The following is a 23,116-nucleotide window of genomic DNA, read 5'->3' as shown; positions in this document are numbered from 1 at the left end:
AGACTACATACAGTGTGGAAGGAGGTGAAATGCACTGGTAGAATTCTGCAGATGCACATTTAAAGCAGAACAGGTTTTGGTGAAAAGAGCACCCAAAGTAGGAGATGGAAGGAGGAGGGTGGGCAGAGGGCTAGAGAACAGGGTGAATTGATAGACATCCATTTTGAAACAACTAAGCAAGCCATAACAGCCTGAAACAAAGACTAAGAGGGAACTAGGAGAAGGTAAGCAATGGAAGGGTCAAAGGCACATTGGAGGGCCACAGAATGAGTGGATGGGTCTGGCAAGATGTGTAAAGAAAAGTCCCCACCAGTGACTTTCAGGATGAGTTTGAGGATAAAGGAGGAACTTCCAAAGAACAGAGGAGCAAGAGAATTAGCATTTGGGGAGGAGGGCAGGTAACCTACTGGTAGGCTGTGGGTATGTGCTATTTCAGGATTTTCCACATAGTGATTTCCCTTCCTAGACTGAACCCACATAACCATCTTCCACCTCCTCTAGATATAATGGATTATAAAAGCCATGATTCCCAGCCAACATGCTCAACAGCTGTGCTGGCTGGAGCCAGTGGGACTTTAATCTATCTGGAGAGCACCAGATTGGTGAGGTAATGGTTAGCTGTCCCACCGGTTTGGTATTGAATATATTCCCTGACACCCAGTGTAATTAATGTACAGGACTGCTCTAAAATGGAACTGGAAATGTTCAAACCCAGATTCTATGAAAATCCCTCACAGCAACACTTACCAGGTTCTCTATGGAAAGTTGGAAATTAGTTATCTGTTTCAGTGTTTCATTGTCTCTCTTGACCTCATTCACACATTGAGCTAGATCCTAATGCAAGAAATAATAAATAATTTATAATAACAAATAATAAAATAATTTTATTTTCATTCAGTAGCAGAAGATACAGAAACAGTTGAAATAGTTGTCAACAGAAAAAATGTAAACTTAAACAATTATTAATTGACACATAATTTATCGTTCGGCTTAATTTACCAGAACATGTGCGTATTGCATGTGTAAGTACTTAATACCCACACACACACTCTTCGCATAGTCAAATCTTTTCACATCAAGGAACTCTAAAAATATTTTCTTTTTGAAGAAAATTATTGTGAGATTAGCAGGCATAACAATGATACAAAAAAATTAGACTCAAGAGAGCTAGCCACAAATTGAAGGAGTAAAAATTATTTTTTTCTGAGAACTCCTTAACTTCTTCTCTGAAGATCCTGCAAGGAAAGAAAGCCATTATTTTGCTTTCATGTGGGCTCTTGTGGGCAGCTGGAGTTGTTATTTCCTCATTCCAAGCTCACCCCAGAGCGAACGATCATGTTTCTCCATATAAGGTAGAAGCACAAAACTTAAGGTTGTCTTGGGCAACCTTCTTCCAAACAGAAAAAAATATGTCCTATATCAACAAAATCCCCAAGAAAATTATATCTGTCCTAACAGCCAGGAAACATGCTGAGACAAGGAACTGGTCTCTAATGTTTTATTGCTAGTACATAACAGGAATCCCAACAAACTGAAGAAGCGTGGGAAAAACCCAGACATATAAAACCCAAAGGTCAAGGCGGTCCCGATCTGTGTCTCTTTGAATGGCTGCCCAATTCCTCAGTACTATGCATGCGCTTAACAGTCTGGATGGGAGCCCCCTGCTTGCCTTCCTTACTCATGACAATATCCAAACTTTTCCCCAAACACCCAAGACACAGTAGTTTTCCTCTGGAGCAACCTTTTGAGGAACTGAATAAATTATCTGACTGAGTCCTGCACTATAGAAATAATGTAAACCAATTTGACCTCCAAATACTGTTTTGCTACAATTCAACTTATCCTTGGCAGCTGGGTTGATGAGAGTTGTAGTCCCAAGCGGGAAACCCTTAGGTTAGAGTGGAGCAAATGTTCTATACGCCTCCTCTGCCTCTTCCTCCTCCTCTTTAATCTCTGGCATTTCAAGCATTATTACAGGAAGCAGGACTGAGAAAGTTTCTCTCCTGATCACTGATGTTTAGACTATGGCTATGGTTGCTCCGGTGGACGCGGTGGCGCTGCGGGTTAAACCGCTGAGCTGTCGATCGGAAGGTCGGCGATTCGAAACCGCGCGGCGGGGTGAGCTCCCGTTGTTAATCCCAGCTCCTGCACACCAAGCAGTTCGAAAACATGCAAATGTGAGTAGATTAATTGGTACCGCTTCGGCGGGAAGGTAACGGCGTTCCGCGAGTCATGCTGGCCACATGACCCGGAAGTGTCCTATGGACAACGCCGGCTCCAAGGCTTAGAAACGGAGATGAGCACCGTCCCCTAGAGTCGGACTCGACTGGACTTTACGTCAAGGGAAACCTTTACCTTTACTATGGTTGCTCCAGCAGAGCTACAGGTTCATAGCAGCTACCATCTTAAATTCCCAGTCTCCTTTTTAACTATGCCCAGAATTCCTAGGCCCACAGACATTTCTTGCTTTTGGGTCAAGATGTGTCTCTCACCCGCATGGCGTCTAGCGCTTGCCTCAGGTTCTCCTTTTCAGTTGGCTCTGGTGTGTATTTGGTCAGCTCCTAGAAGAAAGAAGGGAGCCAAAGGAGTTAGCGGGCTTCACAATTACGTGATAAAATAGCTATTTTGTGTTGTCTGATATTCATGTGCCACATCTCCACTAACACTAAGCTGAAACTAAGGTGGAGTTTTTGACTGTATGAATTGTGAAGTCCTATCCCAAGGCACAAAGAGGTAGAGGTAGTCCAGGAAGTTCAGTTGCTTTGAAGAAGTCCCTAGGAAGAAGAGGCAGGAGACTCAAGGCAGGAAACCTTGTCTAAGCAAAGTTAAGATTCTTGGCTTCCAGTTTCTTCTTTGTCTTCTATCAAAACCCCACCCCCAACCTTTCTGATTTAGATCAAGGAACTGGCTTGGTCAGCTGAGCTCAACTTCCTGGGAATTTCTCCAGCCCAACTCAACAGGAGAGAAAGCTGCAGAAAAGACCCTGCCACAAGTTTTCTGAGCATCACTCCTCCTTCCTCCGTTCTTTGTTCCCTCTCCATGGCACGGGAGACGTAATCTGATAGAACATTGTTACCTGAAGGAGCAGATGATATTTCAGGACCCGCTGCATGGGTACCATGAGGAGGTCACGCAGGCTGAAGCGGCCGTTATTGGCCCGTTGGGAACATTCCTGAAAGGCAAAAATCATGATTCATGGTTCATTAGCCATTTACAGTTCTCCAGCAGAGGGAAAAAGCTATTGTACAAGGCCAAAGTACACCTTACCAGCTTTCAGCCCTATGAAGTAGACCATATCAGGAAACTGACTCCACAGGAAGATTAGAACTGTACTTTATTGAGATAGGCTTTAGTAACAGAATCTTGCAAGCCTGATTGTGCTGTCCCTCCATTCCCTCTCATATCCCAGTGGATCAGGGAGAAGCCTTCCTGAGTCCCTTTTGAATATTACCTTATATCCCAGGACTTAATGAATGTCTCAACTCTCTTGGCTTATGTAACAGTTCTTGCCTATTTTCCTCAAGGTCATCTCCCTGACCCTCCAGACCAGCAAAACCACATTTACCATTCCTGACTTCCTGTTTTTAACTTAGTATGCCAGTGGTAAGACTGTGTGTCTGCATCTAGAGCCTTGGAGTAGCTACAAGACCCACTGGTATTGCACCAGACTAGCAAGGCTTTTGTCCACTTGAGGTAATAGGACATGACACTGTCTTTCCTTTTTCCATTTATTCTGGGGTTTTATTTTGTGCATTTGATTTTTGCTGGAGTGGCTTTGTTCTTTAGAGCTTTCTCTGATTACCCAAGATCACTCAAGGTGGAGCAGAGGACCAGAACCTTCCAAAAGTGGCTGTTGAATTTTCAGTTTTAATGTAACAGAGAGAAAGGAGCATTATTAAATGAATTGGTGTATTAATTTGACTGCACCTGAAATTTATTCAAATATATTTTTCCTGACCCCATCTATTGGTAGGAGTGCAGCCTTCAATAGACACTTGATTCCCTGAAAGTTGCACAGCCTGCTCTGAAGGGCCATTATTCTGAATGAGCATTTGGCCCGGTGCTTGGAATAGTTTTGCAGGACTGCCACAACTAGCCTGAACAGCATGCTCAGGGGCAGCTTTTCCAGGAGAACAAAGGATAGTCTGTAGACCATGGGTTGAATTTTTTCCTATACATGCCCATATCCCCTTCTGAATGTTTCTCCAAACTCTGGCAATTTCGCAGTGAAATTTGGTGAGGTTTTCACTATATTTTAGGCAGAAAATAAAATTAATAATTGTTTAAGTCTTGGTTTAAAACTTCAAAATTAATATTAAGAAACCCCTCATCTACCCCCAAACCTTAGCCCTGCCCACTTATATGATGAGGCATTATGATATTGCAACCAGACCACCCAGTACAGCCCTTGGCATCAAAATAACAACAGATTTCAGCCCAGACCAGCAAAAACTTGCTCATTTCTGGCTAATGAAATGTTCTCACCTGGGGTATAAGGAGAGCTCTCTGGGCCCCAAGGCAAACTTCTCAGATGGGCCCTCCCCATGGGGAAAGGGTTCAGCCACTGAAAGACCCACTCCTGGCTGCAACAATTGAGGGTGAGCAATGTCACTGCTTCACAAGTTGGCTCAAGTCCACCAGGGGTCAGGAAAAGAGGGAAAAAGCAGCCAGTGGCCACCTCAAGTCCACCAGGGAAACCCTCAGAGCTTCTGATGCTCTGCTTCCAATTGCCTGCTCCGGCTCCTCCTTACCCTGCTTTTCCCCCCACATCGGAACAGGATCAACGTGGCTGCTTTAAAGTGAGGAGGAGCAGTGCATTTTAGTATAATTCTACTGCATTATGACAGCATGCAAGTTATATAACAAAAATTATATAGCAACATACGTTGAAGAAATACTTTTTAAAAAAAAAAAAGTTAACCAGTCTTCCCCCACTTGCCCTCCGAGCATGCTATCTGGGAATTATAGGAACTGAATCCCAATTCATCTGGCAGGAATCAGGTTGATGGAGGAACAGGCCAATAATAGGATTATCATATCTGTGCTGCAAAAAACCTGAATGATCACTAGATGGCAACAAAGGGCAAGAGTTTTATATTTCTTTGTTGCCATCTAGTTGTCATCCAGTTCTGGCAGCACAGATATGGGTCCCATAGATCATAATGAAAGCAATCCCAACCACTGGGAACAATGGATAGAGCAGCTTTCCAGTGCAATGGGAGAGTCCAGCACAGGTATGAAAGAAAAATAGCATCTCTTACCTCTAGTTTCATGCGCACATCCACATTGCTATTTGATACTTGGTCTAGGTGTTTAGTAGCTGCTTCTATCTGACTGCAGTAGCGACCGTAGAGTAAGAACCTTAAGAGAAGCATAAGAAACGGGGGTAAATGGAGATTACATATCTATAGAGAAATGCTCACCCTTGAACAGTGGCTGTTACTGCGTATATTGCTAGTGAGTGTTAGTGTTTGTTTGGGTGAAGAGTCCAATTCTGAATGTTAAACAGCACTTAGTTATTTGATTTAATTTTTATATTTTATGTTTCCCTGGAAACACAGGGAAATTAAGCGATTGGGCTGCTGGATCTGGGCTCCAAAAATATGGATGGCTACTAGATGGCAGCTGAGTTAGAGTTTTCTATTTCTCTTTGTTTCCATCTTGCACTGCAAGGAGAACACATCATTCAGTCCTAAATGAAGTAGAACCAGACTGCTCAATGGAAGAACTAATAATGAAGCTAAAGCTTTAATATTTAGGACACTTGAGGAGGCAAAGACACGTGAGGAAAAATCAAAGACAATTGAGAAAGGGCCTGACAGAAAACAAGGTGGCTCAATACTATTTTTCATGACGCTAGCAAGAACTTATGAAAGAACTCAAAGAAGCATTTATTGAGACCCAGTCCTGATGAAATTATGTCCAGAGCTGACTAAATGACTGAATGACCAAGTGGACATCTGAATGTTTGCAGACAGATTAGGTAGTCCTAATCTAAGATATCTGCTTCTGGGGTGGGCATAGAACAACATGCCTGTTGTGTTAGATATCAGCATGGGACAGTATAGAAATGGCATCTTTCCAAAGACATACAAACCATGTATAACCATACATGGTCAAGGCATCTGGTACAATACATGGACCTAACAATAACGGTCAAGGTATCTGGTACAACTGGTATCAGTTTTTTTATATAGCAGTGCATTTCAACAGTCACATTCAGCTATTCATGAAACAATAATACTTGTGCAGCTCTTGATATATTACACCAGGGTTTCTCAACCTTAGCAACTTTAAGACGTGTGGACTTCAACTCCCAGAATTCCCCATTGCTGGCTGGGGAATTCTGGGAGTTGAAGTCCACACGTCTTAAAGTTGCTAAAGTTGAGAAACCCTGAATTACACATTTTGCAGCCCAGATCTGGTAGTGCTAATTCAAGGAAAGGGCTGGATTTGTATGAAAGAGAAAATACCTCTATGCCACAATCTCAAATAACCTGTAGCATGCTGGATATGATAAGGGGCTGGGGCACCTTTGGCCTAGATTTCCATAATTTCTGGAGAGCTTTAGACCTGTTGCGGAAGGAACTTACCTTTCTTTGTACTTGATAAACACTTGGTAGAGATTCTGCGAGTGGTTAAAAGACAAAGCGTTCTTCAGATCCACCAGAAAGCACCGATGAACTTTCAAAAGCTCCTGATGGAGTACAAAAATCAATGAAAAAGTATAACTCATTTGTTGGTTTGTTTGCATCTGGTATTTCTACTAGCATAAAAACTGAGCAAGAACAATATCGATAACCAAGGGAGAGTTTTCTCTCTTCTCACTCCTCTGTGTTTAGCTGCTGGATAGGGGTTGGCAATACAGGAAAGACCCTCTAAGGATGTTTAAGGGGTCAAAACTGGACAAGCATCATTTGAGCAAAGGGTAAAATTGGGGGAGTGAAGTTGTCTTGACGATGCTATGATGGCTTTGGAATGTCTTGTTGAAGAAGTCTACCAGATCTCATTGCTTATGTTTTTGGCAAGTTATTAATCTTTCAGTTCCATCAGGCTTGAGATACTATTTTTGACTGGATGTTTTAATATCAGTATTTTTATACTGCAGTTTTAGCTTAACCTTTTGACTGTAGTTTTCATTCATTCTAAGATATAAGGAGTGATTTTCCACTCTGGGCAGGTACTGTCCTCTCTAAAGCCACCCAGTTTTGGCACCGATGAATCATTACTTCCAAAGCCTGCTGGCCAAGACAGGCAAAGGTAGCAGGGTGGAAGGACAATCTTTTTTCTTTCTTATGGCAAGCCCTTTTTTTAACAACAACAACAACAACAAAACACTCTCCCACTGGTTTACTAGTAGGAAAGCCACCTGCAATAGCTTCAGCTTTATTCAGGGAATGCTCAATCTACCCAGCAGGCCCTGCATTCTGTGGTAAACATGGGGCATTTCTGTTCTAGATTAACTCCTCCAGGCAATTGTCCAAAAGGTAACGATGCTATGTCCAAGTTATGCTAAGCATTTATAGAAAGGTAGGATAAAAATATTGAAAATAAAGAGACTTGCTTTAATAATTGTCTCTGTTTTTCTTCTTTTTTATCTTTTTGATAATTTTAAATTGTTGAATTTAAATGCCACGGAAATTCTAATTTCCTAATTTTTTTTTAATTTGCCTTTTGGGTACTGGCTATTCCCTTCTTATGCATGTATAGTTGTTTTAAAGAAGAGGAGGAGGAGGAGGAGGAGGAGGAGGAGGAGGAGGAGGAGGAGGAGGAGGAGGAAAAAATCTTACACATTTTCTTGAGATTAAATTCCACTGAACACAGGGGGAATTATTTTGATTTAAAGTTTCATCCTAGCCGTGCCATTTAGAAATGAAGTTTTGTAATACATACAAACATATAGAAGCAAAGAGGAATTAAAGGGAAGCAAATTGAGAGAAGCAAATATTCTCCATAAAGTTAAAAAATATGTAAGAAACATTTTTTAAGGAAACAGTTACTGAGGAAGATTCTGCAGGAATATAGTAAGAAATGCCCCTTGCTCAGGCCTTGGATGTTATTGTTGTAAAAGGATTTTAAGACATTCCAATGGCCAGATAAAATTATTGAACCTTCTCATGTTTGAAAGATTTTTGATATTTGTGGCCAGACCCTGGGTATGGCAGATTAAAGGAGAAAGCTCTAGGGCAATAATGCAGTATTTTGTACAACCTGGAGCCAGCCAAAACAAAAACCAAGGTCTGGGGAACTCTATTTCTTGTTTCATGCATGTATGGCTGGAAACCCCATTCACGGGAAAGGATAATGACTCCAAAGGCTCCTCTGACTTGGATTGAATCAGAATTCTGCTGCTATTTCAGGACTGAGAATTGAGCCACAAAATTCTCATTTAAAATAAATGGCTCAATTTTGCACATGAATCATTCTGGCCATGGAAAGAGAGGAGGGAAGCAATGACACATATGCAGACTCAAACCAGCAAGGTTACAGAGGACACAGCAGAGGAAGGAAGTCTAGGCCGCAAGTGTGGCAGAATGAAAGCCTGTCCAGGAGGGAGGTTATTAGACTCTAACAGTCCGTAGCACACAGTGCAGTTCATTTAAATGTGGTACACAGGAGATTTTGCGTGCTCTGTTGTCATGAAACCTGGATACTTTCTGCATCAAAATGCAACAGACACATCTACTGCAAATCACTACAAATGTATATGCATTATTCGTAAAAATGTAGGTGTGTGCTGGTGGCAAAGTGGAAGGAGGACAGGGAAGGCTTCATGGCTGGGGTTGTCTGGCTCCATATGGACAGGCTATGACTACCAGGGCCAAAGGATATTATTATGCTATGGAGGACACTGGAACCATGCTGGCTGACCACTGGAATGCAGTCCCAGTAAAATCCATCACTGGCCAGGCTAGTTGTGGGATGGTGGGCTCTGTCCTCTTAGTCTGCTAATCAATGTCAGCTGCGTAGGGATAGAAGTGAAGGGGACTGAGCTGGTTATGAGGAAACTAAATATTTTTATCCATTTATTTAGTCCTTAAGTAATAGATATAGGTGTAGGTGTAGATATAGACATAGATGTGAGAGTTACATTTATGTCAGAAAATAAATTTTAAAATCTTTATTATTCTTGTGCTTATTATTTATTTATGATATCGATTCATATGGCCACCCAAACGATTCACCCAAAGAGCAAAATCTAGAAAAGAACAAACACCATGTCAAAACAGGCTCAACCTCCCAACCAGGACCTGGTGTCATGTTCATCGTTCCAATGGTTTGAATACATCGTAACGTTTCACATGTCACTTTCCTGTTCCGTGTCTGTCATTTGTGGGGAGGGGAATTTCAGCCGTGCCAGGCTGTAATCTCTTTGCTGTTCTGCAGGAATGTATGTTTGGGTTATGACATGTATTCAAGGTTACTTTCCCAGGCCGATGTGTGACGGTTGCCAACACCTGGGAGGGGATGGTTACTATGGTGGGGTGAGGGGCGGGATTGGGTTTGAAGTGAGGGTATTTAGTCTGTATTTCGCACGCTTTGGCTCATTCTCAGCTTTCTCTGTATTTGCATACTATTCCTTTAATAAATCAGTTATCTTTAAGCCCGGGCTTGTGAGACTGAGTATTTGGGATTAGGCAACCATTACATAAAGCTGAGAATCATTTATATCATCTTCCGCTAGCCCCATCCAAGTTTGGGTAAAAGGGAGCGCTAGCGATGACAGAACCTCAACTACGCGAGAGTGATGGGAGCGAAGAAGAGCCGGACTCGACAAAGACCCTGGTAGCTCTGAGTTCGCGAGCCCAAAGGGCAGCACGTTGAGATAAGCGGGATGCCCAATTGGATGATTTATTGTTGGCGGTGCAGGGTGCTACAAGGGGTGAACTCCAACCCGAGGTGGAAGCAAGAACGGGGAGGGAATCACCACAGCCATCCTGGGAACATGAAATCCCCTTATCACCGAGGGTGGTAGTGACCACGGGACCCTTAGAAGAGCCTGTCACCCCTGCCCGCATGAAAGCAATAGAGGATAAAATGGACATGATAGTGGCCCTCCTGAAGGATATCCTCAGAGGGTCGGGGTCCCTGCAGGAAGATTGGGAGGAAGACCCCACCCAACTGGCTAACCCAAGAGAGAGGTCCCCGTCACTCAGGGGAAGAAGTAGGACTCGGACTTCCCGACAATCGAGGGGAAGGGAGTCGAGAGCAACCAGGGATCGGCCACCACTGGGGGCTCGACGTGCGTTGACATTTGTGGAGCCATCACAGCTGGCGGAACCGATAAGAACCCTTCCACCGTTTGGGATAAAGTTTGATGGCGACCCTACCAAGCTCTCTTTTTTCATTACCAATGCTAGACATTATATGGAAGATTGGGGGCGATGTTTTCGTTCGGAACAGGGTAAAATTAATATTATTGCCAACAAGCTGAAGGGGAGGGCAGCGGATTGGTATGTGCAGTTATGCCAAACAGAAGCTATGGAGTTAGAGGACTTTGATGAGTTTCTGTGGGCACTAAAACAGCATTTTGAAGACCCCTTGGCCCAAGAGAGAGCGAAAAGGGCACTGAAAAAACTTTATCAGGGAACCCTCTCCGTCGCAGACTACGCTTTGGAATTTAAAGCCCTGGCGGGAAAGGTGGAGGATTGGTCTCAGTCAACTTTAGTGGAAATGTTTAAACAAGGACTGGAGACGGAAGTCCTCCGGTGGGCTTTGTGTCGGGACGACCCCAAAACGTTGTATGGGTGGATACAGTTGGCAGGCAGCGCGGAAAACGCTCTAGAAACGTTCGCCCATAGCAAGGAACTGAAGCAGGGCAGAGCAAGTAAAGGGGCTCGTGCCATGGGATTTTCAAGCCGCCCTAAAACAAAAAGTTGGGAGGAAGAAAGAGAACGACGATTTGCGAAAGGTCAATGCCTGAGATGCGGGAAGGAAGGGCATCGTGCCACTTTGTGCCCGAAACGCAGACCGGAGGAACGGCCAGGGAAATCGTCGGGAAAATCGCCATCATTACCGCGTAAGATGAGGGCTGCCTGCGCAGAAGTCGACCCTTCAGACCTCCCATTTGGGGAAGAGGAGGAGGAATTACAGTTCGACCAGCCAGCGGGAAAAGGCTACCACCTGCTCTGAAGGGCGCCGTTGGGCAGGTGGAAGAAACCAGGCGCGACCACGATTCGGTGAGTGGGAAATTTCCTACACTGACTGTCAAATTGAAATTGGGATCTAGAACCAAAACTGTGGAAGTCTGGGCTATGCTAGATTCAGGTTGTTCACGTTCGCTAATGCATCCCGATATTGTAGCTGCCTTAGAACTGCCCACGTTCCCTTTGCAACGGCCAATGATCTTCACGCAATTGGACGGAACTATGGCTGGGGGAAAAGCGGTCACTCACTCCACAGGACTGGTGGCTTTGCAAATGGGTACCCATTGGGAGAAATTACCTTTTGTCATAGCTCCAGTGAGGGGTCCTTTAGTCATTTTGGGAATGCCTTGGTTTGTACAACAAAACCCTTTTATCAACTGGCTGCATAGAACTGTAACGTTTGCTGATGGATTTTATAAAGCACCAGAAAAAGACTTATTGGAGGACATTGAGGGTGGACGGGTGGCTACCACCACTGTACAAACACTTGAACCCCTAGAAGGACTGCCCAAGCAATACCAAGATTTTGCAGATGTGTTTGGAGAGAAGGAAGCAGATCGCTTACCGCCGCACCAAAAGACAGACTGTGCCATTGAGTTTCATGCCAATGCTTAGATTTTATGTAGAGATGAATTGGAGCGTTTCACATGTGAGTTCTTTGATGCGTGTCTTCCTATGTATAGTTGCTGATGCGTGTCCCACACTGTAAAATCACTTCGCCCGTCTTTATTCTGCCTAGCCACATGAACCTGCTGCTTTGTTTAGTTTCTTTAAGGGGGGCGATATGTCATGTTCATCGTTCCAATGGTTTGAATACATCGTAACGTTTCACATGTCACTTTCCTGTTCCGTGTCTGTCATTTGCGGGGAGGGGAATTTCAGCCGTGCCAGGCTGTAATCTCTTTGCTGTTCTGCAGGAATGTATGTTTGGGTTATGACATGTATTCAAGGTTACTTTCCCAGGCCGATGTGTGACGGTTGCCAACACCTGGGAGGGGGTGGTTACTATGGTGGGGTGAGGGGCGGGATTGGGTTTGAAGCGAGGGTATTTAGTTTGTATTTCGCACGCTTTGGCTCATTCTCAGCTTTCTCTGTATTTGCATACTATTCCTTTAATAAATCAGTTATCTTTAAGCCCGGGCTTGTGAGACTGAGTATTTGGGATTAGGCAACCATTACACCTGGGCACAATGCTCAGGATCTGGGTACTTCTGGCTGCTATTGTTAATTTTAATCATTAACATATTTCCATCATCTTTCTTCTACAGACTTGATTTATCTCCTGTTCCTACATATTAGTGCTGCCGTATGGTGTGAAACTATATTAGTAAGCAGCAAACTTTAGCATGCATAATAGAACTGAAACCTTCATGTTTCTTTGCCGCTGTCATGGCTTCTACACTGGAATTGATTTTGGAGTTTGCATTTTGCTATGTTGGAAGCAAATTTCCTGGATGCTGGAAGCATTTCTGACTATAGGTTTCAGAACAGTGGAATCCTGATGAGGGCTCATGGAAGTTTTTCCCAAGTACCTGGAGGGCAATGCCTTGTCTGCTCTTGCACTGAACTAATTGAATTTACTTCTTGAAGCTCTACGGTAAGGTGGTACATTACATCTATCTAGGACTACTGATAAAGAACTCCTGAAAAATCAGTGTAATCAAAAGCACAGAAATATCTTACCTCAATATTAATAAAAATATTCTCAAGCTCCTGAGGTTGCAAGAACAATTGCAGTGGTTTCATAAAATGCTGGAAAGAACACATTTTGGTTGAAATGACTCAGTAACAAGATAATTCAAGAGGGAAGATACTGAAGAGGGATAAATATATAGTATTAAGTGAATGAACACTTCATGTTGGGAGGAACCAAGACAACCCAACAACCCCAGATTTGCACCATTCACACATAAAGACCTTGTGGAAGAAGGTCAGGAGACTCAAAAAATGAAGTGAGGGCATGTTCTTACTGTAGTACTTGACCTCCATTGCTGGATTAGGAATGACCATAGCAAGGAGATGAGGCAGGCATTTTTTTCATTGACTGTGGAAGCTCCTGCCACCTTAGAAGACATGTCTGCCTGAGTGTGTTCCACTCAAACGTCTCCTGCACCTCCCTGCAGCCTATGCAAGTCAAATACAGATGTGGAGAACCCAGAAGGGTGTGGATTTGGCACAGTCCCTATTATGTTAAAAGTAACACAGCACGTTTGGTCCATTTTTTCGAAGTTGCTGAGTAATTAATTGGGGAGAGGAAGCCCTGGGGGGTTCTGCACACAGTCAAGACCACAACTTATCTTTCAATAGCTATGAACAATGGACCAACCCCATTTTTATTTCTTTTCTGATACCCAGTCAGGGCCTGAGTTGCTCACTTTCTGCTGCTTGTGTCTTCCTTATCAATTAATTTTTCCCCAAGAAAGCTGCTCTTTTCAAATGCACAGCAGGAAAAGTACAGTAGAGCCTGAACTATTGGTAAGGAAGCAGTGGATCTGAAGGTCATCAAGCATAAATACCTGGTGAATAGATTCTAATGTGCTTGTGTATTTTTCTTCTGTTTGTTGGATCTCCTGAAGGCAGCATTTCCTTTTATCAAGTTCAGTCATTCGCTGTTTCAAGACACAAAACACAATCCATGTTTATTTAAAAATATGCGGAGGGAGGGAAGGTTATCGACTGGATGGGCTCTGATGTTGAAGCCAGGAGATTAAGCCTAAGTGTCCATCTGTAAAATGGGAATAAAAAGACCATCCTATTTTTAATTTGGTTTAATTCTTTCTAAAATGCCTACAATCTGTTGGGGACATGCAGTCATTCTCCTCTATGAAAAGTTATTAACACATAAATTGCATACGTGATGCTTTCTTTGGATAGATTGCTGGGGTGTTTGGAGCTTTTGCATCTAATTCTGCCTTACAGGGAAATTCCACTTCCTAGCTACTTACTGGTGTGACGCTTGGCTCTGATCTCATCAGGTCCTGGTAGATCTCATCCCCTTCCTCTTCCTCATTCTCAACACAATCATAGAGGTCATCATCTTCCTCCATGGTGTCACTGGTGAAAAAGGAGAGAGGGAAAAGGAAAGCCCATGTTGTAAAACTTACAAGATCAGCCTTTCTCAGAGAAGGATGGAAAATCCCACACGTTAGGAGAGCTTAATCCTAGTGGCAGTCTGATGACAAGAAATCATCTGGATTATATTATAGGCTGGTACCAGGTATAAACAACCCCAAAGGTGGTATAATGTGACTTTTGAAGGACTGTATCTCTATCCTTTGGCACTGAAATTGAAGTATAGCTAACAATAATAATATTAGTGAACAAGATCTTAAGTGCACTTCCAATATGACATTTTCCTTAAAAAGAGAGCTTAGGTTCTTCATATCTTTTATTTGTTCCAACAGGTTTTGGCATTTCTCCAGACTCCTTTGGAAGATATAATTGCATGCTGTTAGTTTAGGAACCTATATAAATCTGAAAACATTTTCCCCAATATGTCCTGCTTTGTTACAGAAGCTAGAGATTTAGTGGCAACAGTCCTTAGAAATGTTGATTTGGAGAGTGATTTTGTTTTAACATGAAACGGGTGAAGTATAACACCATAGTCCTTTTGGGGCACACAGAGGGCTGATAGGCCCTTTTTTTCTCCCAAGTATTCCAGTGCTCCTATAACAATGATGTGAATAACCCCCATGAAAGAGACAAACAAATCTACAGTTGCTCAGTGTTGGGCTTCAGGGTTTAGTGACCGTGGTCTAGACAACAGATTTCCCAATGCTTCGAGAATTGTGGCTGGCATCTTCAGAGGCAAGGTAGTCTGAAAGCCTGCACCAGTAAACAAATCTACAGTTTTTCCATCATGCAGTGATAGGAAATGTTTTACTTGCTGAATTTCTAATGGTACATATATTCAAGCCCTTCCACCCCTTACCCCTCCACCCCCAAAACTAGAAGCAACTCCAGGACATGAATGATATATCTTTCCCCTCTCAAAATAAAGTGCTTCTTACTCAATTTGATCTGACAGACCACTGTAGATATCATCATCCACAATGCTCTCTTCTGTGGGAAATGGCCTGTGAAGTAATAAAAATGCTTTAAGTTCAGGCAAACATGTCCACACAAGCAAATCACACAATTATAAAAATATTAAAAGTAATATCCACTATATTTGGAGATGCCATAGTACCTTTGCTTAGCCACTCAGTCTCAGGCTAACGCTCAGCAGGAACTACTGACTGTGCAGGATGAACTTAGCTGCCACCCAAGACTACATCCTCTCAAAATACAGTAAGTCAAAGGGAAAACACTGCATGTTTTGTCTGTTTACATCAAGCAGAAGTTAAGAGGATGCTTGAAAAATAGTTCCAGGGTTGTGGGGCCAAAATCTTCTCCAAGTGAAGTCAAAGTCAATGTCTTTACGGTATAAGTGTTTCAGAAAGAAGCAAGGCCACTTCTTATCCTCAACCTAAGTCATGGTGAAAAGAAAGACCAACCTTTTCCCATCCCACAGTACTATTAATGGAGAACATCCCTGGCACAAGTTCTAGAGCAGTGTTTCTCAACCTTAGCAACTTTAAGGTGTGTGGACTTCAACTCCCAGAATTTCCCAGCCAGCAAAGCTGCAATGTACTGATGCAACACTGGCAAACGGTGCTGTCCTTATTTACAGTGCAAATGGGACCTTAAGGACAAGAACTTTGTTGCCCTTCTTTTCAACCAAAAGTCACCAGCTGACAGGCAGACAGCCATCCATCACTATCCTTAATGTGGAATGGGGATGGGGCAGGGGGAGGAGGGAAGTGTTCACAGGCAGCTAGACTAACAGGCTTAGTCACCTACCAAAACTTCCTCTGGTTCTTGAGTACCAACTGCTTTTAAACATGGGCTTAGCACTATTCCAGAACAGTGCTACTTTGGAATTACATAACCACAATACAATGCAAATCAATAATTGATTGTTCCTCACAATTATCCTAAGTCAAAAGAACATCAAAATAGGATGATCTCCACAGCCTTGCAAAATTCAAAGGGGGTCAGGGCCAATTGTACCCCTACAGGGAGAATTATCCAAAATGCAAAAGGCACTGCTGAAAAGACCTAATATCTACTGTAGTCAATACCTCCTGTACCTCCAGTGGGGATGGTATCCTCAGCAAACCCCTTTTAGATGTTTGGACTGGGCAAGCAGAGTTACCTCTGGCAAGGAAATTCCTGATATACTTTGATGCTATACTGTATTGGGATTTATAACCAGTGCTTGAATTGGGCCAGGAAGCCTACTGACAAACAATGCAGCAATTTCAAACTAGGTGCTGCTCCAGAGTAGCAGGTTTTCCCTATTAGCATTCTACCCACTATTTCGGTTCTAGCTGAAGCTCCTGAGCCATCTTCAACAGCAGCCCCACAGAGGGCATTACAGTAGTCCAGCCAAATAGTGATTAGGGCATGGGTTACAGTTGTCAATGTTTCCTGGGTCTATGCAGAGCTTATGGGCATATTAAAACTGGGCAAAGGGCTACTCAGCCATGGGCCCACTCTGCTGCTTACGCAGGAGCATAGAGTCCAGGAGGACCCCTATGTCACAGACCACCTTTTCCATTGGGAGCATGACTCCATCCGGAGAAACTACCAGGATCAAGGTTACCAGATAATCAGAAGGAAGTGACTTCTAATTGGCAACCTCTTGGATAAAGAGGAGACACAGAGGAAATCCTTAACTATCCCCTACTACTGCATTATGATCTATAGGCTATGAATTGGTAAAGAACCAGTGCCATGAAATTTGGACATCCAACAGTTCTTAGCATCCTTAAGAAGCTCATTCTGAGTTCTTGCATTCCTGATGCCCACCACTCTACTGTGTTACTTGTCTGTACTCTTCTTTAGTCACCTGATCCTATTTGGGTCCTTTTTTCAGATCTTCACTGGCTTTTCTGTGATCCACATTGGCTTCTTCTGCTATCTTTTTCCTCATTAGAATTATTTGTAAATGGGTTTTTAGTATCTTCTTTTTTAGGAGTTCCCATCTGACTTGAGCAACTGTTCCCATACTGAGCTTCTCCTGCCCTGGAATCCTAATTATCTGTGCTCTGAGTTTATTCAGGTCTACTTTCTGGAATTCCACATAAAATTAGTTCCTAGAATAATCTTCAATAGAATTCAGTTAGGAAAGACCTTAAAGACATTATGTCTCTCATAAGGAAATCTTGAATAAAGTCAAACATGTTATCCAGGAGAATTCTAGCAGGAATCTGCCTTTCCTCACTCGCACTGTATAAACATCCCCTACAACATCTTTTCTCTGCCATGTCTCCATGATGTTGCTTACATTTTGTCCACTGCCATAAATGAGGCAACCTTAAATTGTCCTTGGCTGTATGGATATTAAAGTAGTATTTCCTCCCTTCTTCTGGTTATGTCCAAGGGCAGCTTCAATATCCGTAAGGCTTTGTCACCCATCACTTGTTGAGAAGTCAGGTGATAATACTGACTTGAAACAAAGGGAACAGAGGCAGGACAGGGACTGGGGGTGGCAAATTTCACAGCCATGTAATTTTCTGCAAACTCGATAGGTGGAGCTCAGCAGTGGGAAAGGCCCTGAGAAGCAGCAAATCTACTCTCACATCAGCAGAATTAGCACTTCTGTAAATTGCACGGGAGCCTCAAAACCCCAGGACTAGGTGTCTGATTTTCTAGTATACTGAAATCTTGCTGCACTTTATGCATTACTAACCTAGTGGAGGGTGGGAAGAGGAGGCTGTTAATAACTACCATTCTTCCCTGGAGCAGCTGCCATTTAGTAGACAGAGACAATGTGCTGGTATGTAAGAACACTGAAGGAGACCATTTCCATGAGAGTCCAGTGGTCGTATTACTTTATACACACATCAGCACATACACCCAGAGAACAAAAGACGTGTACTACATGGCAACCCAAATTAAAGGGTTGTTTTTTAAATGAAAATTGTACAAATGTCTCCTTGACGTAGCTATATGCGAACTTGTTTTGCACTTACATGAACCCTTTGCTTTGGGCAACTTGTGTCCAAGAGAGTATCGATAAAGTGTCGATTACCTGCAGGGAAGGAGGGAGCAAGAAAGAAAAAGATTCAGGGATGTACAGGTCATGACATCATAGGACTTAATTACTAACTCCTCACTGACTTAAAATATTACCTTTCAGGTCAGGAAGAGCTTTGGCGGATTAAAACGATAAACTTATAAATATAACACCAAAGAACTGCAAAAATCTGACTGATGATAGATTTTAGGCACAAATGTGGGAGTCACCAATGTCCCTATCCTCAAGAGAGTTCTTGCCTCATCTCCGGTTTAACGTATACACTCCCCAGTTTTTCTCCAGGCAGGTCATGTAGACCAAGCCCCCAAGGCAGGAGCCACATCCCTTAACCTGGTTGTGATGAGGGTTGGTGGAAGCTCCTCTGCTAACCCTAACCCTAACCCTAAACTTAGCTCCCCCAAGATATAAAATAATATACAAGTTACAATATGATTGAATGTTGAATATTTAATCCCAAGAATATCTAGAAATAATAATTCAGATGACATCCTTCTCTACCCTGATTAGACACACTTTATTTTGCTCTTTTAATAAATTGCCAATATACCTTTAAAGTTTACAACAATCAACTATTCTTCAATTAACTGCTCTGTTCAATCTACCTGACTAATTTATGGTGCTTTAACTATTTTATTTATTTATTTATTTATTTACACTCCAAGCCAAGTCACAAGTGCTTTATCAACTGCTGATTCTTGTTTTTCAAAAATATTATAACATGTAGCATTAAAAAATTACACAAAAGCAAACACACACATCCCCGCATGGTGTGTATGTGTGTGTATATGTGTGTTTGTGTGTGTGTATACACACACACATATAATTGTATAATAATTATAAATTATATATATAATTTATAATTATAAATTATAAATTATATATATATTTGAAATCCTAAGGAAAGGTACAATCTTTTTTAAAAAAAAACTATATTCAATATTGCTATACAAAAAGAAAATTGACAAACATTTGCTGATATAGCTGAAAATGGAGATCACCAATGTGAATAAAACAATATTTAAAGATTCTTGAAACTGGCCACGTTAATTTTTCAGCCAATGCTATTTCCCTCTCTGTTAAGTACCATTGAGCCAGAGAATAATATTTTGTAAGTTTCCAGTATTTTGCTACAGTAAATTTTACAGCTAACAATAAATTTTGAATTAATTTCTTCTATTGCAGTGTGGTGCAGAGTGGTAGGTGGCAGTATTGCAACTGAAACTCTCCCCACAACCCGAGTTCGATCCCAGCGGAAGCTGGATTCTCGGGTAGCCTGCTCTGGTCGACTCAGCCTCCCATCCTTCCGAGGTGGGTAAAGTGAGTACCCAGCTTGCTTGCTGGGGAAGGTGACGCCTGGGGAAGGCAATGGCAAACCACCCCGCTCTATAGTCTGCCAAGAAAACATTGCGAAAGCAGCATCCCCCCAAAGGGTCAGACATGAGTCGGTGCTTGCACAGGGGACCTTTCACCTTTTTTTCCCCACCATTGCAGTTTTTTATATTTCTGGGAAAAAATGGGCGACATACAGTAACTATACTAGCATTTATGATTAAAAATGGTCATGCACTTTTTCTAATATCTTCAAATACTTTCAGCCAAAATGAGCAACATTATGGATATTTCAGTAGAGGTGGTAATATATACCAGTTTGCTTGCAATCCTTCCAACACAATCTAGAAAGACTGACTAATATAATGCAGTTAAGGAGTTGTTATAAGATCTAAGACTTATTTTTAGAGTCATAAAGTCAATTTTTGGTGATGCTGTAACAGGTTTAAAAATATACCATAGAGGGTTTCAAATTGAGTCATCTAGTTCAAATCCCAAGTCTTACTTCTTGTTAAGGCTTTCTAGAGTATTTGTACCTGATTTCAGAGTATTTGTATAAGAGGTTCTTCTATAAGCAAAGCAAATGCACCCTACAATTGTATGTTCCCATTACATAAAGTAAGAACTACTTTAGATCTCATGTCTTAAAACTGTCATATATCATAGCATAGCATAGCATATCACATAGATTATAATACATACCTGTTTTGTGAAATTCCACAGCCATGCCTGTCAGCAGCAAAGTGTCAAAACCTACTTTTATGGCAACATTAGGTGTGTCATGTGTGTGCATGAACGAGAGAGAGCATGGAAGGCAGGAACTGGTGTCTGAATGATGAAGCATGTGCTTCCCTAATCTGGTGTCCCACCCCTCCCCAAATTCAGCCAATGTTGGAAATGATAATCTTGGCAGGGTTGGGGTTACCCTTTGGGCTTTGCCTCCAGCAGCAAAATTCTTTGGATAGTCATTGTGTGAACTGTGGCTGCCACAATAAACGTGTTAGTCTTTAAGATGACAAAACTATTTTTTCTTCTTTTTATGCTTGTTATACAGAGTGGGTGTAGCACGGTGATTCAGAACATGATATGGAAATCCCCCACTTCAAATTTGACCTCAGCCATAAATTCAATTGGCAAGACACTCTTTCTCAGCCCTCAGCTCTTAAAACTAGCTTAAATTCTCTGGACAAAGGCAGCAGGCTCCCAAAAAGTGTGGCCTAAGTAGGTATTTGGCCCATGCCTTAAGGCAGCTTTGTCCAACACACAGGTTTTGTATGCCACTTTAACGACACTAGGTGGCTTACAATAGATGAAACTAAAACCTCCATAAAATAACAATAATAAAATTCAGAATAAATAAAACTATTGAATGCTGTTAATACATCTATTGTTACCACTAGATAAGATCTTCCTACCTGAATGCTCTCTGAAAGAGGACTGTCTTCACTTCACTTCACTTCTGTCACTAAAGGACATAAGGAGGGGACCCTTGACCTTAAAGAGCCAGGATAGAGACCCTGAGTTCTAGTTCTGTCTTAGGCACAAGCCAGCTGGGTGACCTTGGGCCAGTCACTCTCTTTCAGCCCTAGGAAGGAGGCAAGGGCAAACCACTTCTAAAAATCATGACAAGAAAACTCCAGGCAGTCACCAGGACTTGAAGGCACCCAAAAAAGGAAGAAGAAAAAAGGAGGAGGAGGAGGAGGAGACCACCTTAGGGGCATGCTGTTCCAAAAAGAGAGGGCTGACTGCTCCTGAAATAATAAAAAACAATTGTACAGAACACTGGATCCTAACCAAAGAAGTTAGCAGGGACTAAGTGTTGGTTTTATGTAATGCTGAGGCAATCCCACTGACATGTGCAAAATCCACATTCAAATCTCAAAGGTTACTGGATGATTTTGGAAGTTATCAAAAAGATGAGGAGAGAACAAGATATAAAGGGTGGTAGTGATAACTTTTTTTCTGTTTAAAGAACAAGAGAAGAAACAAAAGTTTGAGAATGAATTTCTATCCATCCCGGCTAAGATGCTGGAAACTAAAGGGGAAAATTTCTGCTTTCTCTTCCTGCCCTTTTTAATGTTAAAAATATATACCCACATATCTATTCCATTTTGTCTATAAATACAACAGGCTTATTAATTCATAATGATTAATCTCAAGCTTTGCTCTGTGGAATGAAATAATCAACAGTAAGGCAAGGAATTAAACAAGATGACCAAATGGACCTTCTTCACATTTTATCTTTCCCCTTCTAGTTTTCCTTGTCACATTAAGTTCATGCTTTAATGCTTTTTTCCTGCAGCATGCCAGGTTTGTTTTGTTTTGCTTCATTTTTTGACAATCTGTGGTTTCAAGGAAACTTTCTGCAGCAAGGCTACACATGTTACCGGCAGGCTTTAGACACACCCACTACAGCCAGCTATATTTCACATCCTGTTGTGGGTAACAGCTCACTCACTTGCTCCCAGGCTTGTTGAACGAGACCAGATGGTCTGGGAATGCAACCCGCCTGATATCGGACAGCAGCAAAGCGTTGAGGTTGCATGGCACCTCTTTTCAGAAAGGGCTAGGCGATGCTGCACTCAAGTTAAACCAATAATGGCACAATACGCTTTGCTCTCTCAAGCAGCTGGGGCATACCTTCTCAGAGACAGAGCCAACAGCCTTTGGGACAGGGTATAATCAGATAGTTTGCAGCTGCTTGGAGCTATAACATGCAGGCATCAGCAAAAGTAAATATGAACATCCACCTGCCTTGAATGTCTGGAGGGATACATCCATGTCTGTGAAATGCTGGTTGAGGTATCATCTCATAAAGGTTTTAGGCCTTTAAACTTATCTACAGCTCCTCTTTAGAATACCTCCCTCCTCCAAGTTTTGCGGTATCAGAACAGATCTTCACTGACCGATCTGGTACAATTTTCTGCCTCAGTAAGATGGCCCTAATCTCAGAATCTGAGCTTCAGGGACCTGCCAACCCTAGTTTGCTTGATTCAGATGTCATGCCAAATGAGGGTTTCACAATCCTGAGAGGGCGACAACAAAGCCCATATATAGTCTATAGCCATTACATTTTATCATGACCTCTGAACTCATTCTGAGACAAATAATTTGCTACAATTTGCACATGACTTTACTTGTTGCCATTCATTCATTTTTTTCTTGTATGATAAAGGTTACTCAAAAGTCTACATTACAATGGACTTGTAGCTTTTGACGCTTTTATTCTTATATCACTGGGCCATTCATAAATGTAATTGATTACCTTGTCTTACGGTTTTTAACGTTTTAAATAACTTTGTGGCCCATCCAAATGCAAGTTGTACAAATAAAGAAACGTAATAGTTGAACAGATGATAGACAGAGATAGAGATAGAGAGAAAGAGAAAGAGAGAAAGAGAATAATGTATCCTGGTAGTTGAACTTACAGCACCAGCTAAATCATTTTGTTATAAGTGGGACTTGGTTTGGAAGGGTCTGAAAATTACTTTTAGGAAGAAAACAACTAGACTAGGGAGAACAAGTGATATGGATAACTAAAGCTGCCCTTCCCCAC

The 23,116-nt window shown here is 42.1% G+C and overlaps 1 protein-coding gene across 1 annotated transcript in view; it reads right to left on the bottom strand.

The window, feature by feature from the left end:
- Positions 1–23,116, bottom strand: part of VAV1 (vav guanine nucleotide exchange factor 1) — a 71,022-nt gene that overhangs the window by 20,323 nt on the left and 27,583 nt on the right. The window contains exons 3-12 of the mRNA XM_063294386.1: positions 18,167–18,225; positions 15,158–15,223; positions 14,093–14,201; positions 13,664–13,756; positions 12,831–12,899; positions 6,594–6,697; positions 5,262–5,361; positions 3,077–3,172; positions 2,493–2,561; positions 748–834 (exon numbers count right to left, since the gene is read on the bottom strand). Of these exons, the coding sequence (XP_063150456.1) occupies positions 748–834; positions 2,493–2,561; positions 3,077–3,172; positions 5,262–5,361; positions 6,594–6,697; positions 12,831–12,899; positions 13,664–13,756; positions 14,093–14,201; positions 15,158–15,223; positions 18,167–18,225 (852 nt within the window). The remainder of the gene's footprint in view (positions 1–747; positions 835–2,492; positions 2,562–3,076; positions 3,173–5,261; positions 5,362–6,593; positions 6,698–12,830; positions 12,900–13,663; positions 13,757–14,092; positions 14,202–15,157; positions 15,224–18,166; positions 18,226–23,116) is intronic.

This window comes from Candoia aspera, chromosome 2, assembly GCF_035149785.1.
Source record: "Candoia aspera isolate rCanAsp1 chromosome 2, rCanAsp1.hap2, whole genome shotgun sequence".
Taxonomy (NCBI): Eukaryota; Metazoa; Chordata; class Lepidosauria; order Squamata; family Boidae; genus Candoia; species Candoia aspera.
This window is presented reverse-complemented; position numbering and strand designations above follow the sequence as displayed.